Source organism: Sus scrofa, chromosome 1 (genome assembly GCF_000003025.6).
Source record: "Sus scrofa isolate TJ Tabasco breed Duroc chromosome 1, Sscrofa11.1, whole genome shotgun sequence".
In the NCBI taxonomy this organism is placed as follows: domain Eukaryota; kingdom Metazoa; phylum Chordata; class Mammalia; order Artiodactyla; family Suidae; genus Sus; species Sus scrofa.
In genome coordinates, this window is record NC_010443.5 from 218,628,983 (window position 1) to 218,652,257 (window position 23,275).

At 37.6% G+C, this 23,275-nt stretch overlaps 1 protein-coding gene across 9 annotated transcripts in view; it reads left to right on the plus strand.

Moving 5' to 3' along the window:
• RFX3 (regulatory factor X3) overlaps positions 1-18,407 on the plus strand; it is a 306,963-nt gene extending 288,556 nt beyond the window's left edge. For 8 of the 9 annotated variants that reach the window (XM_021064195.1, XM_021064169.1, XM_021064230.1 and 5 more), the window contains 2 exons: positions 7,081-7,123; positions 11,385-16,134. In XM_021064195.1, the coding sequence (XP_020919854.1) occupies positions 7,081-7,123; positions 11,385-11,623 (282 nt within the window). In that variant the 3' untranslated portion in view covers positions 11,624-16,134. Of the gene's footprint in view, positions 1-7,080; positions 7,124-11,384 lie in introns of all 9 variants that reach the window. The other variant, XM_021064186.1, reaches the window with a different exon arrangement.

The following is a 23,275-nucleotide window of genomic DNA, read 5'->3' on the forward strand; positions in this document are numbered from 1 at the left end:
TCCTACCCCCTACCCCCAGTGAAAAACATGAAACAGACAAAATTGAGAGAAAAATTAATATATTCCAAACAGCTTGATCTGGAGGGTGTATTTCCTCCAATACTAGAAAGAAAATTTACAATCAATTGATTTTTAAGATAAATGTGACAGTTATTTTTAAGATAATATAGATATGTATAGTAGGCAGTGTAATAAAGCCCTAAAGATGTCTACATTCTGATCCCTGAAACCTGTGGCTATGTTAGGTTACAGACGGACTTAAGGTGACTAACTAAATGACCTTAAAATGAGATTATCCTTGATTATCTGGAGGGGCTCAATAGGATCACCTCAGTTTTTAAAAGTGGAGGAGAGGGGGTTCCCATCGTGGCACAGTGGAAACAAATCCAACTAGCAACCATAAGGTTGTGGGTTTGATCCCTGGCCTTGCTCGGGGTTAAGGATCCGACATTGCCATGAGCTGTGGTGTAGGTCGCAGACGTGGCTTGGATCTGGCATTACTGTGGCTGTGGCGTTGGCCGGTGGCTACAACTCTGATTAGACCCCTAGCCTGGGAACCTCCATATGCCATGGGTGCGGCCCTAAAAAGACCGAAAAAAAAAAAAAAAGTGGGAGGAGGAAAGGAGTTCCTGTCACGACTCAGTGGTAATGAACCTGACTGGTGTCCATGAGGACTCAGGTTCAATCCCTGGCCTTATCAGTGGATTAAGGATCCAGTATTGCCATGAGCTGTGGTGTAGGTCACAGATACAGCTCGGATCTGGAGTTTCTGTGGCTGTGTCTATGGCATAGGCTGACCCCTGGCTTGGGCCTTCCATATGCTGCAGATGCAGCTCTAAAAAGACCAAAAAAAAAAAAAAAAAAAAAAAAAAAAAAAAAATGGGAGGAGAGAGGTAGAAGAGCCAGTGTCAAGGGACATGCAGAAAAAAGACCTGACCTGCCGTTGCTGGCTCTGAAGATGGAAGGGAGCCACATCCTGGACTGTGGTCTGTCTCTAGCAACTGGAAAAGGAAAAAAGAAATCCCCCCTTAGAATCTTCAGAAAGGAGTATAACAACCCTGCCAAGCTCTTAATTTTAGCTCAATAAGACCCATTTTGGAATTCTGGCCTCCGGACTTAGAAAATAATGAGTTTATATTGGTTTTGGCAAACAAGTTTGTGGCAATTTGTTTTAGCAGTAGTAGGAAACTATTACAGTATAAAACTATTTTTCTCTGAAGTCAGTTATTACTTATCAGTTATGGACTCTTCCTCTAGTATGTTATTTTTTCTTACCTCCTCCTCTCCTCTGAATGCATCTCACTGTCGTATCTCCATTGATGGCTCTACCCCCAAAACGTTTTCATCTTCATCCAGAACTACTTACTTGTTTTTACCAGTGGAGAAATTAGGCTATTGGACTAACTTTACATCTTCATCTAAGTCGAAACAAAGTTCCCACTAGGGAGGCTTGCCCCATCTGAATTACTAACATGTAATCTTTTTCCTGGTCCCTTCCATGCAGCCCTTCCTAGCATTCTTAGACTTCATCCCTCTTCACCCACCAACTGGCACAAACACCAACCTTGGTCTCTCTATACATACAAGCCTCCATAGAGAAGAGAGGAAGTTTAGTCTTTCAACTGATTTCCATCTTTAAAACTTGACCCTTATTTCTTTCCTGGCAACCTTCATCAGCTGATGAAGCTAGCTCTTTAAAGCCTCTGGTTCCATATCCTCCCTGTGGCCAAAGTCTTCACACCTTCCTTAGAGATAAAACCTGCCATTCCCTTCACTGTTCCTGAACTGAACCAGGTCTTCTGGTGTTTACAGGGTCTTCTAGCCAAGGGTCAGCCCATCATTTGTTTTTATAAGTAAGGTTTTATTGGATCACAGTTCATATGCCTGTTGTCTGTGGCTATTTTTGTATTACAGTAGCAGAGCTGAGTAATTGCAACAGCATCTTACCTTATCTTAGCACCCTACCTGACCTACCCTACCTTTCTGAAAAAAAATTCCAACTTCTGTTCTGGACCATACATTTTCATATTTTGATGTCACCAGGTAAATCAGTTATACATTGTGTGTATGTGTGTGTGTGTGTGTATCCGTCTGCCTGTAAATCTAAAATCTGTATACTAACAGATTTTTTTAGTAAGATACAGATTCTATGGAGGATGTTCACATGGCTGCCCAAGATGGTATGGGTATGATTACTCACTAATCTTCCCCATGGGTGAGGTCTTCATCCTAGTCCTTGAACTACTTCCTTCTATTCCCATCTCTGTTTGGGGGGCCCCCCATGAATCTTCACCTGTTTGCTGTCTGGGCTCCCTGGCTTCCTCGACATTATTTCAATGCCCGCCTATTACAATACAAGCCCTGCCTCCCTCACTGTGAAAAGTTTGCTGCTGCTGGAAGTGGCATGCAGTCTTCTCTACAGTACAGCTGTGGGCTGTTGCATCTTCCCATGCCGAGCCTGGGTCCTCTCCTGGTGCTGTGCCAAGGCCTCAAAGCCATATGATGAACTACTCCTCAGCTGCTTAGCCACAGTCAATGTCATACTCAGGGTCTCTCTCAAGCTTGCTGCCTGTGGTTTCACTGGCTGTGCTGACCAGTCTCCCATTTGTACTCCAAGGCCATTACTGCTCATAGTGAATTTATGGTCTAACGGACTCCCAGTGGCTACCTTAACCACACACTTTTTAGTCTTCACTTTCCAGGAGCATGCTCACTATTATGACCCCTTGTCAGGACCTAGAGGAAGTAGTTTCCAGGGTAGGAGGTGTTTCTTTCTGAAAACAGCAGATATGCTTTCTCTATGTTCCCTTCCGTTTCTACTACAGAACATTCCATATTTATCTGTCTAGCCAACAGAATTTTAATCCCTATGTACATCAACGGCCATATGCTTTCTAACCCCAGAGCACATTTTAAATCCCCTAATTTATATCCCTCATCCATGTGTGAAACAGGCGTACTTTCCCTGTCTCTCCCTCCCTCCTCTCTCTCTCTTTTCCTCTCCCTCCCACCCTCCCCCTCTCCCTCACCCCTTCCATTCCTCCCTTCCTTTCTAAACTGATGGTCAGAATATCTGATCTCAAATCTAACACCACCATATTTCCTATATAATGTTAGACAAATGAACGTGTTTCCAGCTCTAAGATTAAATCTAAGCTCCTTACCTTGCCAAATTCATAAGTTTTTGGTGAGGCTGAAAAGAGAAAGCAAATTCATTCATTTGCTACGTATTCAGCCTATATTTATCAGGTGATGTACTAAATTCTGGGTTACATTTATGAAGAGGGCAAACATGGTCGCTACCCTCATGGCACTGGCATTGGGAGGACAGATAGTAGATGAGGAAACACAGTGTGTCATGTGGGTTGTGGTGATGCTTTGAAGGAAGTAATAAAGAGTGATAGGCAAGGAGAAACGTAGTTAAGGCTGTGAGGAAAAAGTTTCTCTGAGGAAGTTATATTAAGAAAGCAATACTTGAAGTCATCATATTTGAAGGAAGCCTACTGTATACTGAACCATGGAAGTATTTTATAAGCTGTCCCCTACAACCCCCTGTGCAGCAGGGTAAGTCAGAACACAGTTGCAGTTTCTTCCAGTTTCTGAGGCCATGACTTCACAGTCATCTCTGGGTTTTCTTGCCACCCTCCATTGTTTTTCATCCAAATCATATCTTGCCTCCTCCTCTTCTGTTTCTGGTTTGTGCTGCCTTATTTAGGTCCTTGTCTTCTCTCTCCTGTCTGTGGTGCTGTCTCCCTTTTGCCTACCTTCAGTCTTCCCTGCCTTTCCCTCCCTTCCTGCTACTTTGATCTGCTGCTCATCACTATCCCCGCTGCAGTTGACTTTCCTTTCTAGTAACACCATGCTTCTAAAACCTTCTTGAAGGTTTCATAGGCTGCCTCATTTTTGGGCTGAATTATCTATCCTTATTAATATAAGAAACTTCTGATACTCACCTCCAGAAAGGACTATTTCCAGATTTATCCAACTGAAACTATCTGGCAGAGTACCTGGCACATAGTAAGCTCTCAATAAATATTTTTAGAATACTGAGTGAATGATCTAATTGTCCTAATCTTACTTAGTCTGTCTATAGGATTATGGTGGTTTTTCCTTAATCACATGTATATTCTTTCCTCACATGTAAAACTCATATAAATACCTTCACCTTCTGCTATATAGGGATATCAAAATCTCTTATTCAGAGGACTTTTACTTTATTTTATTTATTTTATTTTATTTTTTTGTCTTTTCTAGGGCCGCACATGTGGCATATGGAGGTTCCCAGGCTAGGGGTCTAATCAGAGCTGTAGCTGCCAGCCTACACCACAGCCACAGCAACGCAGGATCCGAGCCACATCTGCAACCTACACCACAGCTCATGGCAGCCCCGGATCCTTAACCCCCTGAACAAGGCCAGGGATCGAACCCACAACCTCATGGTTCCTAGTCAGATTCTTCAACCACTGAGCCATGACGGGAACTCCTGGACTTTTATTTTAAATCTACTTTCTTTTCTGTACATGTGGTACTTTGTCATTAATCCAAGAGATGCCTAGAGGCATTGACAATGTCTGGGAGGGTTTTTTTTTTTTTTTTTTTTTGGCACAGTGCATGGTCATAAGACCACAACATTGAGTATACAAATGTTTATTTACTAATGATAATAACAAACACAAAGATTTCAGTTGCTTTGGTTTTTATTTTCAGTGTCCTGAGTAATTAGATATATTCATTAAGATTAAGCAGAAATTTTCAAAGGAAAATCTTTGTGTTAAGGTATCATATTTTCAGTTAAGTAGCAACTAAAAGCAGTTTTTCTTTTGAAGAAGAATTTTCAAATATGTTCACACTTTGGTTTTAGCTACTTTGATATTAGTGATCACCAATGGTAATAATAATTTAAATTTATCACAAGCAAATGGAGTGTTCCCTTTTTATAGATATAGAAGTATGTCTAGACTCATCACTACCAACTTATTTCCCGTATTGGATCTTCAGTATTGTTAAGTACTCACTTAAAAGAAATAAAAATCTTATCATGTGGGTCAATTAGAAATATCTTATAAATTATCCTTCAGCTTTGGGCATTCTCTATTGATAGTTCTAAAATAATTTAAATACCAAAAATAGATAAAGGATCTAACTGGTTTTTTTGTTGCTTATATTCTTATTCAAGAAATTCTATATAATTTAAACTGTGGTTTTCTTTCTGTTTTTGTTTTTGTATTTTATGGCCATACCTTCAACATATGGAAGTTCCCAAGCCAGGGAATATATCTGAGCTGCAGCTGCAAGCTACAGTGATGCTGGATCATTTAACCCACTGTGCCAGACCAGGTATGGAACCTATACCTCCACAGCACCTGACCCACTGCAGTCTGATTCTTAACCCCCTGTGCCCCAGTGGGAACTCCTAAACTGTGATTTTTATTTAGACTAGTAAAAGGTTCTGAGCCATGTGAACAGGAACTTCAAAACAACAGTTCAGTATTTATGACTTTATATTTGCTGCCCAATGCGATGTAACTGTAAAGCAGTGGGACAGTCTTTCAAACAAATGTTAGGAGTTACGCATCCAAGAGGCCCTTGTCCCCTCCAAAGCAGTCTCCTAGGAAGGCTATAATACTGCCATGGTGTAAAATGTTATGGAATGCCTCTTTTTAAATTGCATCTGAATTGCTAAGAAATAATAAAGAGTTAAGATGTCATATTATTTTGAATATCCTGAATTGTGGCAGAGATGCATTTGATTTTGGTGAGTAATCAAAAATCAGGTCAAGGCCAAGTACAAAGAATAAAATTTGGAGTGTTTGAAGCCACAGTTCAATGTAAAACAACAAGATGGACTTTCTCGAATGATTCATAAACGAACTTTAAAATCGATTGTCAGAGAGAAATTTCAGAATCTCCAACCTTGGAATAAATGTGTAAGCTCTCAAAGTAGCTACTATGAAGAACAATACATGTTTAAGTTAAAAAAAAAAATTGTATGCAGGTATTTTTGCAAAATAAGATCAGTTTTATTACTTGATAGACATACATAGATGAAAAAATTACTCCTATCATGTGACTCTTTATAAGCATGCTTCTGAATGTAAGTAGAATTTTTGTCTCACCCTTTCCAAGCCTTTTGAGAAATGTGAATTTCCAATAATGACTAATTCTGAATCTTCAGCTTTTAAAAAGTAATGTTCACCATTTAAAAAGCTGGTGCTTTGAGGTCTCACTTCACCTTTTTTTACGATTAGCTTTGTTACCTCTGCTCTTCAAATTTTTTTTTTTAATTTTCTCTTCAGTTTTTTTTTCTTTAGTGTATTTGTCTTTATTCACCCTGAGGCTCTCAAAAAATATGTATATTTTTTTGCTGTAAAAATATCATCAAGCTTTTAAACAACGATAGAAAACAAAGCCTAAGCTGACAGTTTTTAATTGTTGCATATTGTTTTAAGCCCTTCTTTGTTGCATTAATAACAGTCAGATGCCTTTCTTTTTTAATGCATGACCCTGTTATCATAGTAAATAAGGTCAAATAACAAGAAGAGAATTCTCAAATTAAAGATTTTGTAAAAAATAAATACTGTCAACATTGGAGCTGGGGCTCCTATTATGCTTTTCATTTCTGCTCACAAAAGTTTAAAAAATAGAGTTCAACCAAGTGGCTGGACCATGTTTCTGTAAAGGTAGACGCCAGGTGGACTCATGGACAGTACACAGGGGTGGAGCTGATACATCCTGCTTCATGAGAGCTTTTCCAAATTTATTACACCACATCTCTCTTCATCCAGGTTAGTCGGGCCCATATTCCTTCCCTGATGAGATAATAAAAAGTAAAATGGGGCATGGAAAGCAGAGAAAATTGTTATCCTTCTGCAAAGAGGCTAAGACAGCTAAATTGTGACACAATTTAAACTGTTCAAATTCGACAGGTTTGATTGGAAAATTAGATGACCCTTGTAGCTGGAGATCAAAATGGTCACTAGTTTACAGTTTTAAAAAGTCGTAGTGTGGTGTTTTTACCACTGGTAGAATATTATTTTATTCTACTTGGTAGTAACTGTTGCACAAATGACTGTTTTGCAGTTTGGTGATTTAAATGCTGTGTCTCCTGGAAATCTGGATAAAGGTAAGAAGTGAAAATAATGTACGTTTTTAAGGACATTTTTTTAAGTAAGAAATTGTCATAGAGGAAAATGTAATATATGTTTACAGCACTCTTATTCTGTGGAAATGTCATACAGTCCTCCTTGAATATGACAGTTATGTCTTTTGGAATCATTCATTATCTTTCTGTTTCTATGCTTTCTTTATGTGACATCTATCAAGTGCAAGAACTGAATTTAAATGCAGTTTAAACTCTTCTTGACTTTTTGCCTGCAGTTAATTAAAAATAACAAGAAATTATTTCTGACCTTCACTGGAGTCCTGGAGAAAAGTGATAAAATTGGGCAAAATATTTTTATTAAACCCCACCCAGCAAGAAAAATAATCCTCAGCCTACCCAATTCACGGATTCACTCTTCAGTTGAAAAAGAATTTAGAGATAGCAATGGAATTGATTATAAAAGCAAAATCAGTTTTGGGATGATGAAAAGGGTAACACATATTTCTTAAATTTTAACATCAGCATGCCGCTCTAATATGACAATACGATTTATAATCATGAAGAAACTCATGACCTGTAAAACCACACATAAAAAGGAACAAGGCTTGAGGAAAAATAAGGCTGGAATAGAGTGCACACAAATGAAAGCAATCCTGATTTAAAAACAAAAACAACACCAGCTCAGAGTTTTTTGTTTTGTTGTAATATGAAATTTCTAATAAGTGTGGCAAAAAAAAATGTATGTCTTTCTTCAAAAAACAAACAAAAAAAAGTGAAGATGTCTTGAAATTTTAAGGAATTGAATTTTGGAGTCAGGGACAAAGTGTAAAAGACTGGGGAGACTATGCAAATATTCCTTCTAAGACAGAGCCAGAGCCAGTGAGGAGACTGAGTCACGAGGCAGGACTTGGGGAACCTGCCTGCTATTCTCTGTAATAAGCTGTATGAAGATGCTCAGTGTTCAGCTTCTGTGCCTCCTTGGTGATAGAAGACATTCATGTGCTGGTGAAAGTCCTGTATGAATCAACATCACTCATGCGAAACTCTTGTCAGTATTTATCAGCTGTATGCATTAATTCCTGTTTTAGTAATTTGCATAATAGCAAAACAGGAAGAGTCAAAAATGATAGTCCCAAAACATTGTTGTTGCAAATATACACACTATAGGGCTAACCAAAGAAATGTCAGAAAGTAAATCAATGATGAGACCAGTTTGTGATTGCAGAGCAGGAAAGGTGGCTGTTAGAACTCATGTCTGTTGTAAGGCAACCCTGATGATGCAGTGACACCTTCGTCTCATAATTCACATTTGGGGATTTTATCCCCGGGTGCCTGGAGGTGCATTAAGAGTGTTGCTCCTAGGCCACAGACTGAATGGCAGCCAGTCTGCTTCATAAAATGTTAAGCCAAAGTCTTCTATAAACTCCAATGGCACACAGTTTTAGTTTTTGTGTACCAGATTCTCATAACTTCAAGTAGGTCCCTAGGAAATGTGTTTGAGTCTTTATAGGAGCATAAAGGTCTGTGAGAGCTGGGGAAAGGGCTTGCTTTGGGGATTGCTTTGTAGCCTATCCAGAGGAGCTCTGTCACACACCAGTGGACCTGCAGAAGGGTGGGCTGTAGCGCTAGAGTTTGCTTTGTCCATCATCCCATTTGCCTTTTCCATCCACCACAGGACAGATGAAAGGACCAGCCTACTTTTCCACTTGCCTCTTGCTTGAAATGATTTTTTTTTCTTTTACTGATGCCTCTTTTATTATTTTGACACTATTTCTCAGTCACAGTGAAGTTGGTTGATAGGGAGCCAAGAAGCATTGTGACTTGCCCTCACCTTTCTGCAGTGGCTCTTTGGTCCCATGCACTTCCAAACTGGACGCTTCTTGAGATATAGCCAAACTGACATACTTAGAACCTAAGCTTGAATCTGAAATCTTTAAAAAAAAAAAAAGTGTGGGCTTTTTCCACAAAATGAGAATTTAATTTTTTTCTGGGTAACAAATTATTATTATTTATTAGCTCTATATGAAGATTTTAAATAATACAGAGAATCAGAAATTATAGAAAGTATAACTTCATAGTCAAAAGCCTAAGAGACTACCACCATTAAGAATTTAGTGTGGACATCCTTCCAGACTTTGTTTATATAAAAACAAATACAAATGCTGAGTAGCATTGAGAACTTTGTCTAGATACTCATGTTGCAACAGAACAAAGGGTGGGGAAAAAAAAGGTAATTGTAATGTATACATGTAAGGATAACTTGATCCCCTTGCTGTACAGTGGGAAAATAAAAAAATAAAAATAAATAAAAAGAAACAAATACATTGTAAGTCAACTATACTTCAATATAATTAAATTTTTTTAAAGCTAAAACAAAGCAAATGCAGAAACTAAATGAAAAAAGTACCATACAAATGTTGACTATATCCTCTCGATGGAGCAAATGTCATCAAGTTGAATTAGCCCTCTCCTTCAAATGTGCTAGTTTTAAAAAACTGTAACATTATCATCAAATCCATTTACCAGAGGTGAAAAGGTACCCAGATAAAGTAGATGGGCCAAGATACCTTGCCTCATCTAAGAGAACTTCTCTGTTTATCATTTAATGTATTACACACATCATTTCTAGTCAGTACCTCTAATCCCAACCTTTTTAATCACACAACATTTCTCAGTAGATGTTATTCCTGGCAGCTCCACATTGAACAGCCTGACAACCATATATGGAGGCCCTACAACTGCTATCACTTTTCTCTGGAACTGTCTTTAAGAGAAAAAAAGTCAAGGAGTCCATTTATATTGAGAGCTTTATTAGCAGAACTTCTCGGCAGGTGTGCCCCAAATGATAAAACTAGACTCGACACCTCTTAGGGTCCAACTTACATTTCAGTTACTTGTTAGACACCCATTGTATGTGACATATCATAGAAGAGAATATAGTTGAGATCAGGTTTTGTTAATACAGGTTGCTGTAAGTCAAAAATCTAAGAGTAAGTGTAGATATATTTTATTTATAGATGAGATTTTGCTGTAATTATCCATGAGTTTTTTGGTAAACAGCTAAACATGTTGAAGATGAAATAAAAATTTTTTGAGGCAGAACTATATCCCTAGCTGTTTAAAAATTAGCACTCATGAAGAGGTATTCTCTGTTTCTCAAAGGAGAATCTTACACAGTAGTAAAGCTGTGTGAGAGCATTTTCTCTCTCTGCTGTGCTTTTGAATTTTAACACTGCATGCTGGAAAAAAAATTAAATGGTATTCTCTTATAATGATGTTTTAGTTAATATAAAATATATTAAAATTGGGAGGTAACAGTTTCTATTTAATACACCTAATTTTCAGAAATGAATACCAGCTATTAACTGAGAGTATCAGTGTTGCCAGAATGGAAATTCATTTTGCTCTTTTTTTCTTTCGTCTTTTTAGGGCTGCACCTGTGGCATGTGGAAGTTCCCAGGCTAGGGGTTGAATCCGAACTGTAGCTGCCTGTCTACACCACAGCCACAGCAACTCAGGATCTGAGCCACATCTGCAACCTACACCACAGCTCACGGCAGCGCTGGATCCTTAACCCACTGAGCAAGGCCTGGGATCAAACCTGCGTCCTCATGGATGCTAGTTAAATTTGTTTCCACTGAGCCTGGACAGGAACTCCTCATTGTGCATTTTTAATCTGATACTACTGCCTCAGTCTTCATGAATTTTTGCAATGAAAGTTAAGGCCTTACTTCAGCTGTGATCTGCAACATTTATGTGCGCATAAAGTCTGTTCAACAGCCACTTCTTATACATACTATGGTTATTTTACGAATCAGTATAGGTTCACCTACATTAACGTCAACACAGATGAATGTCTAGTATAGATTTTTGGAGGAAACTGAACATTTTTCTTTCTTTCTTCCTTTTTTTTAAGCTAATGTTTCTCACCTCAATACATTCCCCTAAAGCCAGCATAGTGTACCAAAGTAGCTATTTTAAAATGACGCAAATTATGCCAATATTAATATAAAAACTTTAGGACACTTCAAAGGTCTTAAGAGAACCAGTTAATCTGTCAATGATAAACCAGCCAAGAATGAATTTACCTTTTCTGTGTTTGAAAGAATAAAGCACCAACCCAGGAAAAATCAATCAAAAAGAAAACCCACAAGGTTTGTCCCCAAGAAGAGCTAGGGAGTTGCTTTCTTAATGTGCAGTATTAAAGTGCTAGAGAAACGTGTTGATTGCTCTTTTTCGATTCATCTTCTGGTAATAGTCTTGGTATTGTTTGTTTGTACAGATGAAGGCAGTGAAGTGGAAAGTGAAATGGATGAGGAATTAGATGACTCTTCAGAACCTCAAGCCAAAAGAGAGAAAACTGAGCTGAACCAGGCATTTCCGGTGGGCTGTATGCAGCCTGTTCTGGAGAGCAGCGTGCAGCCAAGCCTCCTGAATCCAATTCACAGCGAGCACATCGTCACCAGTACTCAGACTATCAGACAGTGCAGCGCTACAGGAAACACCTACACTGCAGTCTAAAGAATATTAAAGCGTATTTTTCCAGCTAACATTAACCCTGTTGATATTGGGCTTAAGTTGAAATTTTAATAAGCCTGAAGGTCGACTGTTGTCAAATTCTATCTATGCTGAACATTACCTTTTTGGAGTTGTGAAATGGAATGGGTGTATGTATTTTGCCAGGTCTCTCTCTTTTTTTTTAATGTAAACAAATTATTTGCCTCTTAATAATGAGTTTTTTTTTCCCTTAGTTTCGGGTGTCAAGAAGGATTTTTACAACACTTAATGTCAATGTTTTTGTTTTCTTATAATTAAAAAGTAATTTACATTTTTTTGTAGCTTAAAATATTTTATTGTTGATTGTTAGTCTTGGTGTATGATTTCATGTGTAAGTTTTTAATTAGATGCACTTCTGTGAAATATCAAAAGAAATGATTTTCTTTGATTTACACTGGAGGCATGCCCATTTGGCAGCAGATGCATCAAATTTGCTTTTGAAAGGTGCTTTTCATTGGACAGAACCACAAGACACTATTTTGATAACATTTTGGAGTATGGAAAGAGAATACAGAGCATTTTTATTATAGCGCTAGAGGGTTGGGAAGGTCATCTATTTTTCTCTGAAGCAAAATTGAGCTGTGCGTTTATCAGTTCAGAGTAAATGACAGAATTGCAAGAGATTATGCTAATATGTACATAATTTGTGTACATAATTATTAAACCATGTTAATGCAAGCTTCCGTTAAACATTGAATTTTAACTGTTATTTGCATACCAATTCCTCTGTTTGAAGACTACTGATTCTGTATTTGGGACCACTGCACAGATGCAGTCTGCTGTTGAGTGGGGCTGTTATAGTTAGATACTGAAGCTGAAAAAAATGACTTGACTTTTTTTTTTTTTTTTTTTTTTTTCTTTTAAGTGTACATGCTACTTATGCTGAGCTGGACATACAGGAAACCATTCCATTTGGATGACTTTCTTTTATTCCAGGTCTTTTTCCTAATAGTAGTTCAATATGCTGCTATTATAAAAGAAAATTTATAGAATGCAAGGAATGTAGCAACCTGCATATCATTATTTCCTTCAAAAATATTTCCTGGTTTCTAAAGTATGTGGATTTAAATTTTAAACAGAACCTGAAGGCAGTGTAACTGGCACGCCGCACTGTTGCTTATCCCCAATTCTGTAGGATTTGGATAGGTGGCTGGATGGACCAGTGCCATTGAAGAATGTACATCAGGGATCATCGTACCTCGGCTATTACATGGTGCCTTAAAACAGAACTGAAGCTAAGGTTTAATAAGGCTTATTTTGTTCATGTGAATTCCTCTTCAATCCATTTGACAAGGTATGCCTGTCATTTTCAGATTCCCAAAGTAAGGACAGGTAACATGTTCTTCAAAGGAAATTTAGGGCAAACAAAGCAAAGCAGACAAAAATCAATTCCCCTCTTTGACCGTAAATCTATTTTTTTGTTCCTAGAGCTGAATATTACTTGGTTGCAAATCGCATTGCTTAAGGATTAAGGATCAGATTGCTATTGTGGAATAGCAGGCTAGTTTTAATTACCAACTTTGTTACATAAATCATATGTGTTTTAGACCACTCTTATCTAGTTATAATTTAAGAAAATTAACAAAATAAGCAGGTACTTATTGAAGTGCATCTTTTCAGTCTAAATGTTTCTCTGTGTGTCTTGGTCTGTGTGTGTCCACATGCACACACGAGTGCTCGTGGGCAGGAGTCAGCTACAAAGTCAGAAGGTGAGATCCCAGAGAGGATACACCCATCCCTATTTTAATTTACATGACAAGCAAGGTTCTTTTAAGCACTCAAATAATTAACAAAAAAATAGGCACATCCATTTATTTAAATAGTTGTAAAAAAGCTAATCAGCAGAAGTAAATAGTACACAAATACATAGAGCCAAAAAAGAGGGAAAGCACAAAATGATTTACAGATTATTAATGAGGCCTATATTAAACTCAAGGTATTTATCTTTCCATTTTTATTAGGGTGGGGGGGTGGAAAGGAGAGGGTGAGCCATTCATAAAGTTGAAAATACCAAATGGCTTATCGGGTAACATGCAGTACTCTTCAACAGTTGTTGCTCGGTTGCCTTAGACTACTCTAAAAACTAAGATCAGCAAAGCTTCTTAAGTAAACTTTCAATGATTTAGATGTAATTTTTAAATGATTCCGATTTTGTATTATACAACTCACTCACATATTTGAAGTCTTCACTAGCATCCTGGCATCTCCTTCATTTAAACATCATTGAAATGATCATCCCCTCTTTTTTCTCCCCAAAAGGCAATGAATTTGCACTCTCACACACACATAAAGGCAAACAAAATATCTTAAGCTGCAAAGACCACGTGTCTACTTTATTGTGCATTAGGAAAGGTTTACAGGTAAAATTAAAATCTAAAGAGGAAAAAAGCATTCTTCATTTTGACCCTCCTTTCTGAATTTTTTCACTTTCCCATCCACCACCCCCCAACTATATTATATCTGTATTGGACCAAATGTATTTACTAGTTTCATCTTGGCTACTGAACAACTTTAAGTGTATTTATTATCATTGTTTAATGTTGGATATATTTGTATCATTAGAGGAATCTGATAATAATGGGCAAATTTAGATTGATGAAAGTTAGGGCTTGGGGCCCTCCAGGATTCAACATTTCTTCCAATTGTTCATGGTTTGTTCTAAATTAGGACAGATAAGATGAATTAAATATTATTACATTTCAACTTCGCTCACTAAAATTACTCTGATGTTCTTTACGAACAGCTAGGAATATTAATTCTTTGTGACTAAGACAGATAGTTCTGACCAGCAGATAAAATAACATCCATGATCTCTGCTATTTCCAATTATCTGTATTCACAATGAGACATACACACACACACATCTTAACCAATTTTGAATTTGAATTGTGAAATATACTAGAAAATGAAAACATTGTAATTTATACAGTAGAGCAAATTGGAGCAAACATTTATCGAACATTTTATTTCTGTTTTTTTCATTCACCGAAACTATGATTTTTCTAAATCTTAACACACTAACACTCTCAGATTAGATTGATTGACAAGTACACATTGTAAGGACTTTTAATATTTCTTGACATTATGATTAAACACTAGTCATAAAAAAACATCTATGTAGACCCAATGCTACACTTTCAGCAAGAAAAAACATGAGGAAGGCATGTTGGCTATTTTTTTAAGTTTGAAAAAAGACATTTCCACATAATAGGATTGAGTATCATGGGTATAGTTTGATCTTCATACACACTTTGAGACTCGTACCCCAAAGATTTTCATTCACAAAGCCAATGAACAATGGGGCGAAATGGATGAACCATCTCCTTGGAACACAGGGCCCAGTTTTAAATTTTTTCTTTGGATAGCCAGTGTCTGGTCACTTTTTCAGGATTCTTATCCAAACTGTGTTTGGACTGACTGTATAAGTCTTACTGCCTTTTCAGAAATCTGCTTTCCTTTTTGTGCTTTTTCTTGTACTGTATAGCACGATTCACACATCTCACTTGAGATGGTGTACTTTAAAAACAAAAGTAAATTTTAGAAAATGATTTTTAACACTGCATACCTAAAATTAGTAGTGTGCAACATTGACTGCCTTTGATTTGTAGTAGACGAGTAAAAATGAACACGTTCTTGTAGAATGCTGTCAAAGTTATTCAAGAATGAATGCAGTTTCATTACCGTAATCATGAACCTTTTTACATGAACGCACTCTCTAGAAGTGCTAAACGTGATGCATTTTCAAATTTGAAAAATCCTTCAGAGGATGTATTTGAAATGTCTAAAATAATGCTGTGCTTGAAACATTAGTGTGAAAGAAAATAATAGGGGTCACTGTGATGTTGGTCCACCCTGTGTGGTCACAAGTAGAAAGTAAAAAACTTTGGCAAGTCACCTTTGTGTACAATTTGAGGCAGTGGTTATGTACAACAAATTGACCTTTGTTATAACCTCCCCTCCCCCAAATTTCAGTGAGAAAAATCATAATCATCAGACAATTAAAATTAGAACTGTGATTTATATGACTCACACCAGAACATGGGGGAGAGGGATCGACATGCAGTGCTATTGAAAATTGGTCTTGTCACTAGATCAGATCAGCCTCCATGTATATGGGTAAAACAAATCAATCAATGGAATCCTGGTATTTCTGCAAGTTTGGTGATTTTTAAAAACAGGAATAGAAGCATTGATTCAGTGCTTAGTTCTAGTATTAGGAAACCCCTTTAATGTAATGCCTTGTATTAACCCTTTGAGCATTGTAAGATATACAATGGGGGACAAAAGCCTTTCAGATCATTTATTTAGATTTAGACCGGTAAAATATACTCTATATCCAAATGTCTAATTATGCTGTTTTTTTAAAGGGGGGGTAGGAAGAGAAAGTGTTTCCACGCTGAACACTTACATTTTATATACAACTCTTAATTTTCTTCAAGAGGGCTTGATATATTTATTCCCAAATACTCACTGCCATCTAAGTAAGTGTACTGTTTACAAAAAAAAAAAAAAAAAAAAAAAAAAAAAAAAAAAATCTACTTTTCTAGCATCACATCATGACACTAGAAAAGGAGGACAAATACATGGGCCTGTAGACCTATGTCATAACTGATCTCTGCACATTGAAAGTACCTAGATTGCCTTTAAAAGGTATGATAAAGAAAGGGTTACATGTCTTTCCCCCCCCCCCCCAAACAAAAGATCTTGTTTATTTAGCTTTAGAAAGTACATTCTAAGCGAAGCCTTAGGAAGAGATGAGTTCAAGTAGATAACAAAAAAGCTGAACTCTTTGGGGCAGGTAAGCGATTTGGAGTTAGATCTCTCATAAAATATTGTTTGGGAATTTCATGTAGGGCATAATTTTATCTATGCTCCAAAACTTTGCTACTTTGTCAAAAAATTATATGTAGATAGAATGGAGAGCAAAGCACTTGATTTTCAACTCATCTGTCAGGAGATGCTATGACTACTGCTTCTGCTATCTGTAAATGCCAGTCCGCTTACACAATTGCTGACTTTGTTCAAGGGACTCTGTGCACTGGGCCCCCTCTGTCCCTTGCCTGATGGAACATGAGAGCAGTGTAATCTGCAGATGTGCTTGCGCTGCCCTAGCTGGGCACTCATGAAAGAGTGTAACCTATTCTGATGTCTGGTGAAAGGACATCCATATCCTAGTGCAAGTTTGCCGTAAACGTTGCTTTTTTTAGGCAGTTTAGGAAGTCAAACCACGCAAATTACTCATTTGTTAACATGCAATACTCAAAGGGTTTTAATTTAACTCTCTTCTTTTGAATTCTTCATGATGATTTACTGTAAATGCTTCTCAGTTTGCATGCCTTGATCATTGCTGCTAGTGATTTTATGTGCCAGTAGACCTGAGTTTAGTTTACCAATTTTACTTAAATAGTAAAAGCCACTTACAAAGTGACTGCCTAGGACTCCCCCCTCCAACCCCATTTGGTTTGAAGTAATTGGTAATATGTCCTATTTTCAAGAATGTGTTTTGTCTCTTTTATTTGGTTCTGGTATTTGATCCTTTCCCCTCCCCCCTTCTTTCCTTTGGTTTTTTTTTTTTGTGGTTTTTTTTTTTGTTTGTTTGTTTTTTAAAGAAATTATAATGTTGGGATTGGAAGCCCTGAGTAATGAAATCTTTGGTAAGAATTGTTTGCGTAGCTCAACAATGAGGACAACAAATATTAGAGGAATTTTGATTCTGGGGAGGAAAGAGTGAAAACTCCCATTGACTGCTGATAACCAAGTAAATTTTCCCTTCAATGAATTAATACTTTTGAACAAATAATCGCCTTGTTTTAACCTGCTAAACACAATTTCAAATAACCCAATAAAGGAGGTATTGAATTTTATTCGTTTAAAAAAGCATCTTTTGTACCAAAGCAAATTTATTTCTCTACTCATCTCCATCATCAATTGGGACCTATGGTGGTGACCAATGTGTTGGTTACAGAAACTTTAAGTGAGTGCCTTGAGAAAACTTGGAAATTTGTGCCTGGGGTGGTAAACTTTTAATTAGGTTAATTGTAGTGCTTACCAATCAGTAATTCCACTATCACTCAGGGCTTTCGTACCTTCTAGGTAAAACTTCTTTCATTGTGTTTTTTTAAAATACTGTATTTTTTTTTAAGTGCCATCATTTAAATTTCACTTAGTAAGTGGCAGATTACATTATTCAGTCCCACAAGCACAGAAACATAGTAACACTAGGAGATATTTGAACATTTATTTTACAATCGACTGAATATATTATGTAAATGAGGTAAGCAACTTTTGTAGAGATTGTATGTGTGAGATAATGTAATGTTCTTTTCCAGTTTTTGGACTACAGTTGAATAAACTTTTTAATTATTTAAAAACATCTTTACTGAATAACATGTGATGGTTTTTTGTATAATGTATTTGATTTTGTAAATACGTATTTCCTGATGTGATTTTTGTGAGAAATGCTAAATCTTTTAGTATATCATGTCCTCTCAAAATTGGCAGGCGCTAAATAATAGTTTGTGGGCGATTTGTATTGTGTACTGTACAATAACTGGGGAACTTTTATAATTATAAAAATATATATTAACTTTTAGTGTGTTGTTTAAACAAATGACTGGAACATACTAAAGATATTAGTAGGATTTTTCTGAATATTTCAGACTTGAACTCAGGCTAGCTTTCTTGTGTTTTTCAAAACAAAATGGTGTCTTGTCTTTTAAAATCAATAAATTTGTTTCCTTGTTACAAATACATTTGAAATGGCTTGATTTTTTTTCCCCATCAAATCATCGCTGGGAAGTTTATATTACACTTCCTCATCTAGAGGGTAGTCTCTGTGTAATTCACTAGCTTAGAAACAAAATTAAGTTGTTTTCCTTTTTTGTGTCAAATGAAATTGGCAATATTTACACATGAACAGCACAAAAAGAGAAAACAAAATTATAAGCCCAGCAGGGTACAAATCTTACCCTCAAAGAAAATTAGTGATTGAGTGCTGTTTAATTTCGAAAGCTGTCAACATTTCCATTGTAAATCCAGATTTTTGGATGTTCAAAATGTGTTTGTTTTGTGTCACTTCACATTGGTATTTGGCACCCAAGTTCCTTGCTTAGATTGAAATAGCTTATTGAAATTAAGCTTTAATATGCTTAAGAAGATACCCTGCCCCAATTTTTTTTCTTCTTTGAATTACATATTGACATTTAGGAAAATTCACCCTTTTTAAAGTATGTTTATGTGAATTTTGACAAACACAGTCATACAACCACCACCACAATCAAGTTTGAAATGTTTTTTTACCTTGCAGACATCATTGTAAACATAAGATCTCCTAGGATATGGAATGGCCAATTCATTTGGGTTCCTTTAAAGGATAGAAATGCAAGACAGAAAATATCCTTTTGTTTTTTGTTGTTGTTGTTGTTTTGTTTGTTTTTGTTTGTTCATTTGTTTGTTTTTTGTCTTTTTGCCATTTCTTGGTCCACTCCCTCGGCATATGGAGGTTCCCAGGCTAGGGGTCAAATTGGAGCTGTGGCCACAGGCCTTCGCCAGAGCCACAGCAACGTGGGATCCGAGCCCTGTCTGCAACCTACACCACAGCTCATGGCAACAGTGGATCCTTAACCCACTGAGCAAGGCCAGGGATTGAAACTGCAACCTCATGGTTCCTAGTCAGATTCGTTAACCACTGAGCCCTGACAGGAACTCCAGAAAATATCCCTTTGGGAATCTCTAGCATGATGCTTTGTTATCATATAGTACAAAGTTACTTTCAAAACAAACACTGACATGTTAGTTCACAGAAACACCAAAATCATTTAATTTATATGGGATGGGCATTTAATCCACTAACATAGAAGCGTAACAAATTTATTTAGTGAATAAATGAAATGAAAGGATAGAATAATCGCCAATATTGGAGACACTATGCTAGAAAGAAAATGACCAATTTGGGAATTTTTATGTTGTAGCCATCACACTTGTAAGATGTTTAGAACTTTGTACAAAGAAATAGAGTTCCCAGTTTCTAACCTTGTTTTTTTTCCCCATTTTTTGGCCATGTTCACATCATGCAGAAGTTCCCTGGCCAGGGATCAAACCTGTGCCTCAGCAGTGACCTGAGCAATGGCAGTGACAACACCGAATCCTTAACCTGTGCTCCTCCAGGGAACTCCTCTAATCTTATTTTTGTACTTAGTTTCTCTTGCAAATCTGAGGTAATTAGATCCTGCAATTAGTACATTTATTTCTTGGTTAAAATACTCTTCCCTCCATGGGTTTTTCGTTTGATTGTCTGTTTTTTTGTTTGTTTTCTATTATAGTTGATTTACATTGTTCTATCAATTTCTGCTGTACAGCAAAGTGACCCAGTCATTTATATGTCTCACATTATCCTCCATAGGTTTTTAATATTTTTTTCTCTCTCTTTTGGAACTTGGACATTTCAAGTTCAAACTCAGCCTGAGAAATGTCACTGGTTTTCATTAATCATGAATAAATTCAATCGACCAAGTATTTTTCCTTCATTGTGGTCTAGAAATAATGCATTAGAATTTGTCATTTAGCTAGGGCACAGACTTTTCTGTACATAGAATAATAGGTGGCTGCTGTCATTTTGCTGAGGATAATGTACTTTGAAATCAGGGGAAGGAAGTAGGAGGGCATTCTGGTCTGGGTCTGGTCTGCTTGTCTATGAAGCAATATTCTGGACCAGGAGGAGGGGCCTGCTTACCCTTTCCAGGACTGGTAGCCAGCAGAGTATTTAGGCTGAGGAACTTTAGACATAGTAGCTTCCTGTTTTGCATCAGCTTGTTGCAGGCTCTGAGATTGGAAAGTATTCCATGGTTGACTGGGGACACAGGAATTTGTGTCTGAGTTGTTTGAGCAAAAATATCTTAGTAATTAAATATAAGTGTACTATATACTGTAATTAAAACACTGTTAGGGAGTTTCTGCCGTGGCTCAGTGGAAACAAAACCGATTAGTATCCATGAGGATGTGGGTTCAATCCCTGGCCCTGCTCAGTGGGTTAAGGATCATGAGCTGCGGTGTAGTTCACGGATGTGGCTCAGATCCCACATTGCTGTGGCTGTCGTGTAGACTGGCAGCTACAGCTCAGATTCAACATCTAGCCTGGGAACTTTCATATGCTGTGGGTGCGGTCCTGAAAAGACAAAAAATAAAAATAAAAAAGACTGTCAAATAGGAGTTTTCAAAAAATGACATATCTCTGTAAGAGTATGGGTAAAAGGGCTCCAAAAATCATGAAAGGAAAAAGATGGGGAAAGAAAGAAAATAGAAACACTAATTATGAAATCCTCTAGGTCTTTCATTAGATGCCTGCCCCTCAGGCCGCAGCTATGATGAATGATTAGCTCATGGGCCACTTTCACAGAGAGGCTGAGATCCTGGGTCTGTTGCCCCTTCCTGTGCCCTGGGGGTGGTGGTTGTGCAAGAACTCTGTTCGTTATAGTCCTGTGGGCCAGGACAGCCAGCCCATGTAGAGGTGTCCCCTGGCAGCAATCACAAAAATCAGGGCACCAGACAAAAGCATATGCTCTTTTCTGAGCTATGGAGCTGAGCTGGAGGGAGGCAGAGGGAGAGCACCCATATTGGGACCACCAACCTCTGTTCCCTGAGGCTGGAAGGTGCCCCCCAGGCTAGAGCTCTGGGACCAGCAAACAGGCTCTTTCTCAGAAAGACTGGGGGTAATGTCTGTGCAGTGTCCTGGGGGAGGCGGGGTAGCCCGCCAAGACTCTCAGTTGTTTCAGTCCCACGGGGTCCAGGGTTGCAAGCTCCCTGAGGGAACCCTGTCTGGCAGCCGCCAAACCTGAGGGCACCAGACACATGTGAAAGCTTCCTTCTAGGAGATACTGGCTCTGGAGTAAGGCAGGACACCCGCCAGGAAGAAAATAGAAAGACCTGGAGTTAAAAAAACAAAAATAAAAAAAGATGGCGCTGGCAGCTGGAGCAAGGCTATGGGGGCGAAAGGACCAGGTCAAGGCTCCCAGGTGAAAAGGCTGCAGAGAAGCAGATGAGCCTCCTCCTGCACTTCAATCTGCATGGAGCCTGGGAGGTGAGTGTGAGCAGCTCTGGCCCTTTAAGAGCCCTTCTCAGTTACGCTAGAACCTGGCTGATCTGTTGGCTTTTAAATGTTTTAGATGTGTTGGGGGGTATATCTCTGAGGTGAAGGTCTTAAAAATCGGGGTGCCCAGTGTGGAGTAGGAAGCCTTCGCTCCTCAGGGAGAAGTTCTCGGCTTTGGGTTCCTTCCTGATTGTGGGGGAGGGGTAGGGTAGGGGTGAAGTTGACCGTGGGTCTGTGTCCCAGTCTCTCCTACTCACTTTGATATGGTCTTGTTTCTTATTTACTGGATGTGTGAGAGTTGCCCAGCCAGCATGTAGGCTGTTTTCAGAGGACATAGTTCCATCTGTAACTGTAGATTCCCTGTGCCCAAGGGTTCCGTGAATTCACCTGGGAGGAGGTGAGTTCAGGACCTTCCTACATTACCATTTCAAACTGAAACCTCAGGGATCTCTCAGTCTTGATCCCTACATAATTCCCAGTGTGTGTAGCATGGTACTTGGTGTATAATTTAATCAACAAATACTTGTATGCATTAGGAAATTCTCTTATGATTATTCCTAATGCTTATACTGTTTAACGTTGATGGTTTTTGCCATTACAAGTAATTCTTAATGATGCCTCTTGAGCATTTATCTGTGCATTTATCCTATTTTTCCTGTACACATACCTTCTCTACACACATTTCTAGACGCCAATAATTGGCAAACATTTTTTGCAACATGTTACTGAACTCTGAAAGACTGAAGCAGTTTATAATTCCTTCAAAAGCTCTGAATCAAATCACTGGAAGCCAGTTTAGCTGAAAAAAAAAAAATTGTAAAAGCATCTTATGTTTGATCTAGAACTGTTTGCCATTTTACAGACAGAGAAATCAACACTTCGAAACTTCCTAAATAATCTGGCAAATGGATTACTAAGCAAAGTGATATTTGATTATTTGGAACACTTCCCTCAGCAACTGCCATATTAATTGCAGATGAACATTGGGCAAATAAATATTTTATACCCCAAGTAATGATTCTGAAGTTAAACTTGGAATATGAATTGCAGATAAAATACCAAGTACTTATGTTAACATGTCATTACATCTCTGTCATTTTAATTGTAGCCTTTTAAACATACCTGCATATTCATTACAGTTCTCAAATTATGAAAAAAGAAATTTTAAAAAACCTTTCTCATTTAAGAAATGACATAACCTTACCAAACTGAAAACAACTCTTTTTCCTTCAAATGTAGAATGGATAAAGAAATCATGGGCTATTTATGTAAGGAAATATCATGTGTTAATGAACTAAACAAAGTACAATTAACTCGATAAATCTCGCAAACATTACATGGAAAAAGAGGCCAAACATAAAGGAATACATGTTAAATTATTCCATTTATAAGGTTCAAAAACAGGAAGAAGAATACTAAAATGTATTGTTTACCTTTGGAGAGGAGAAAACATTTATAATTAGGAAAGAGTTTAAGGCTTTGTGGTGCTAGCAACATTCTACTTTCTTTCTTTTTTTTTTCCTTTTTACAGC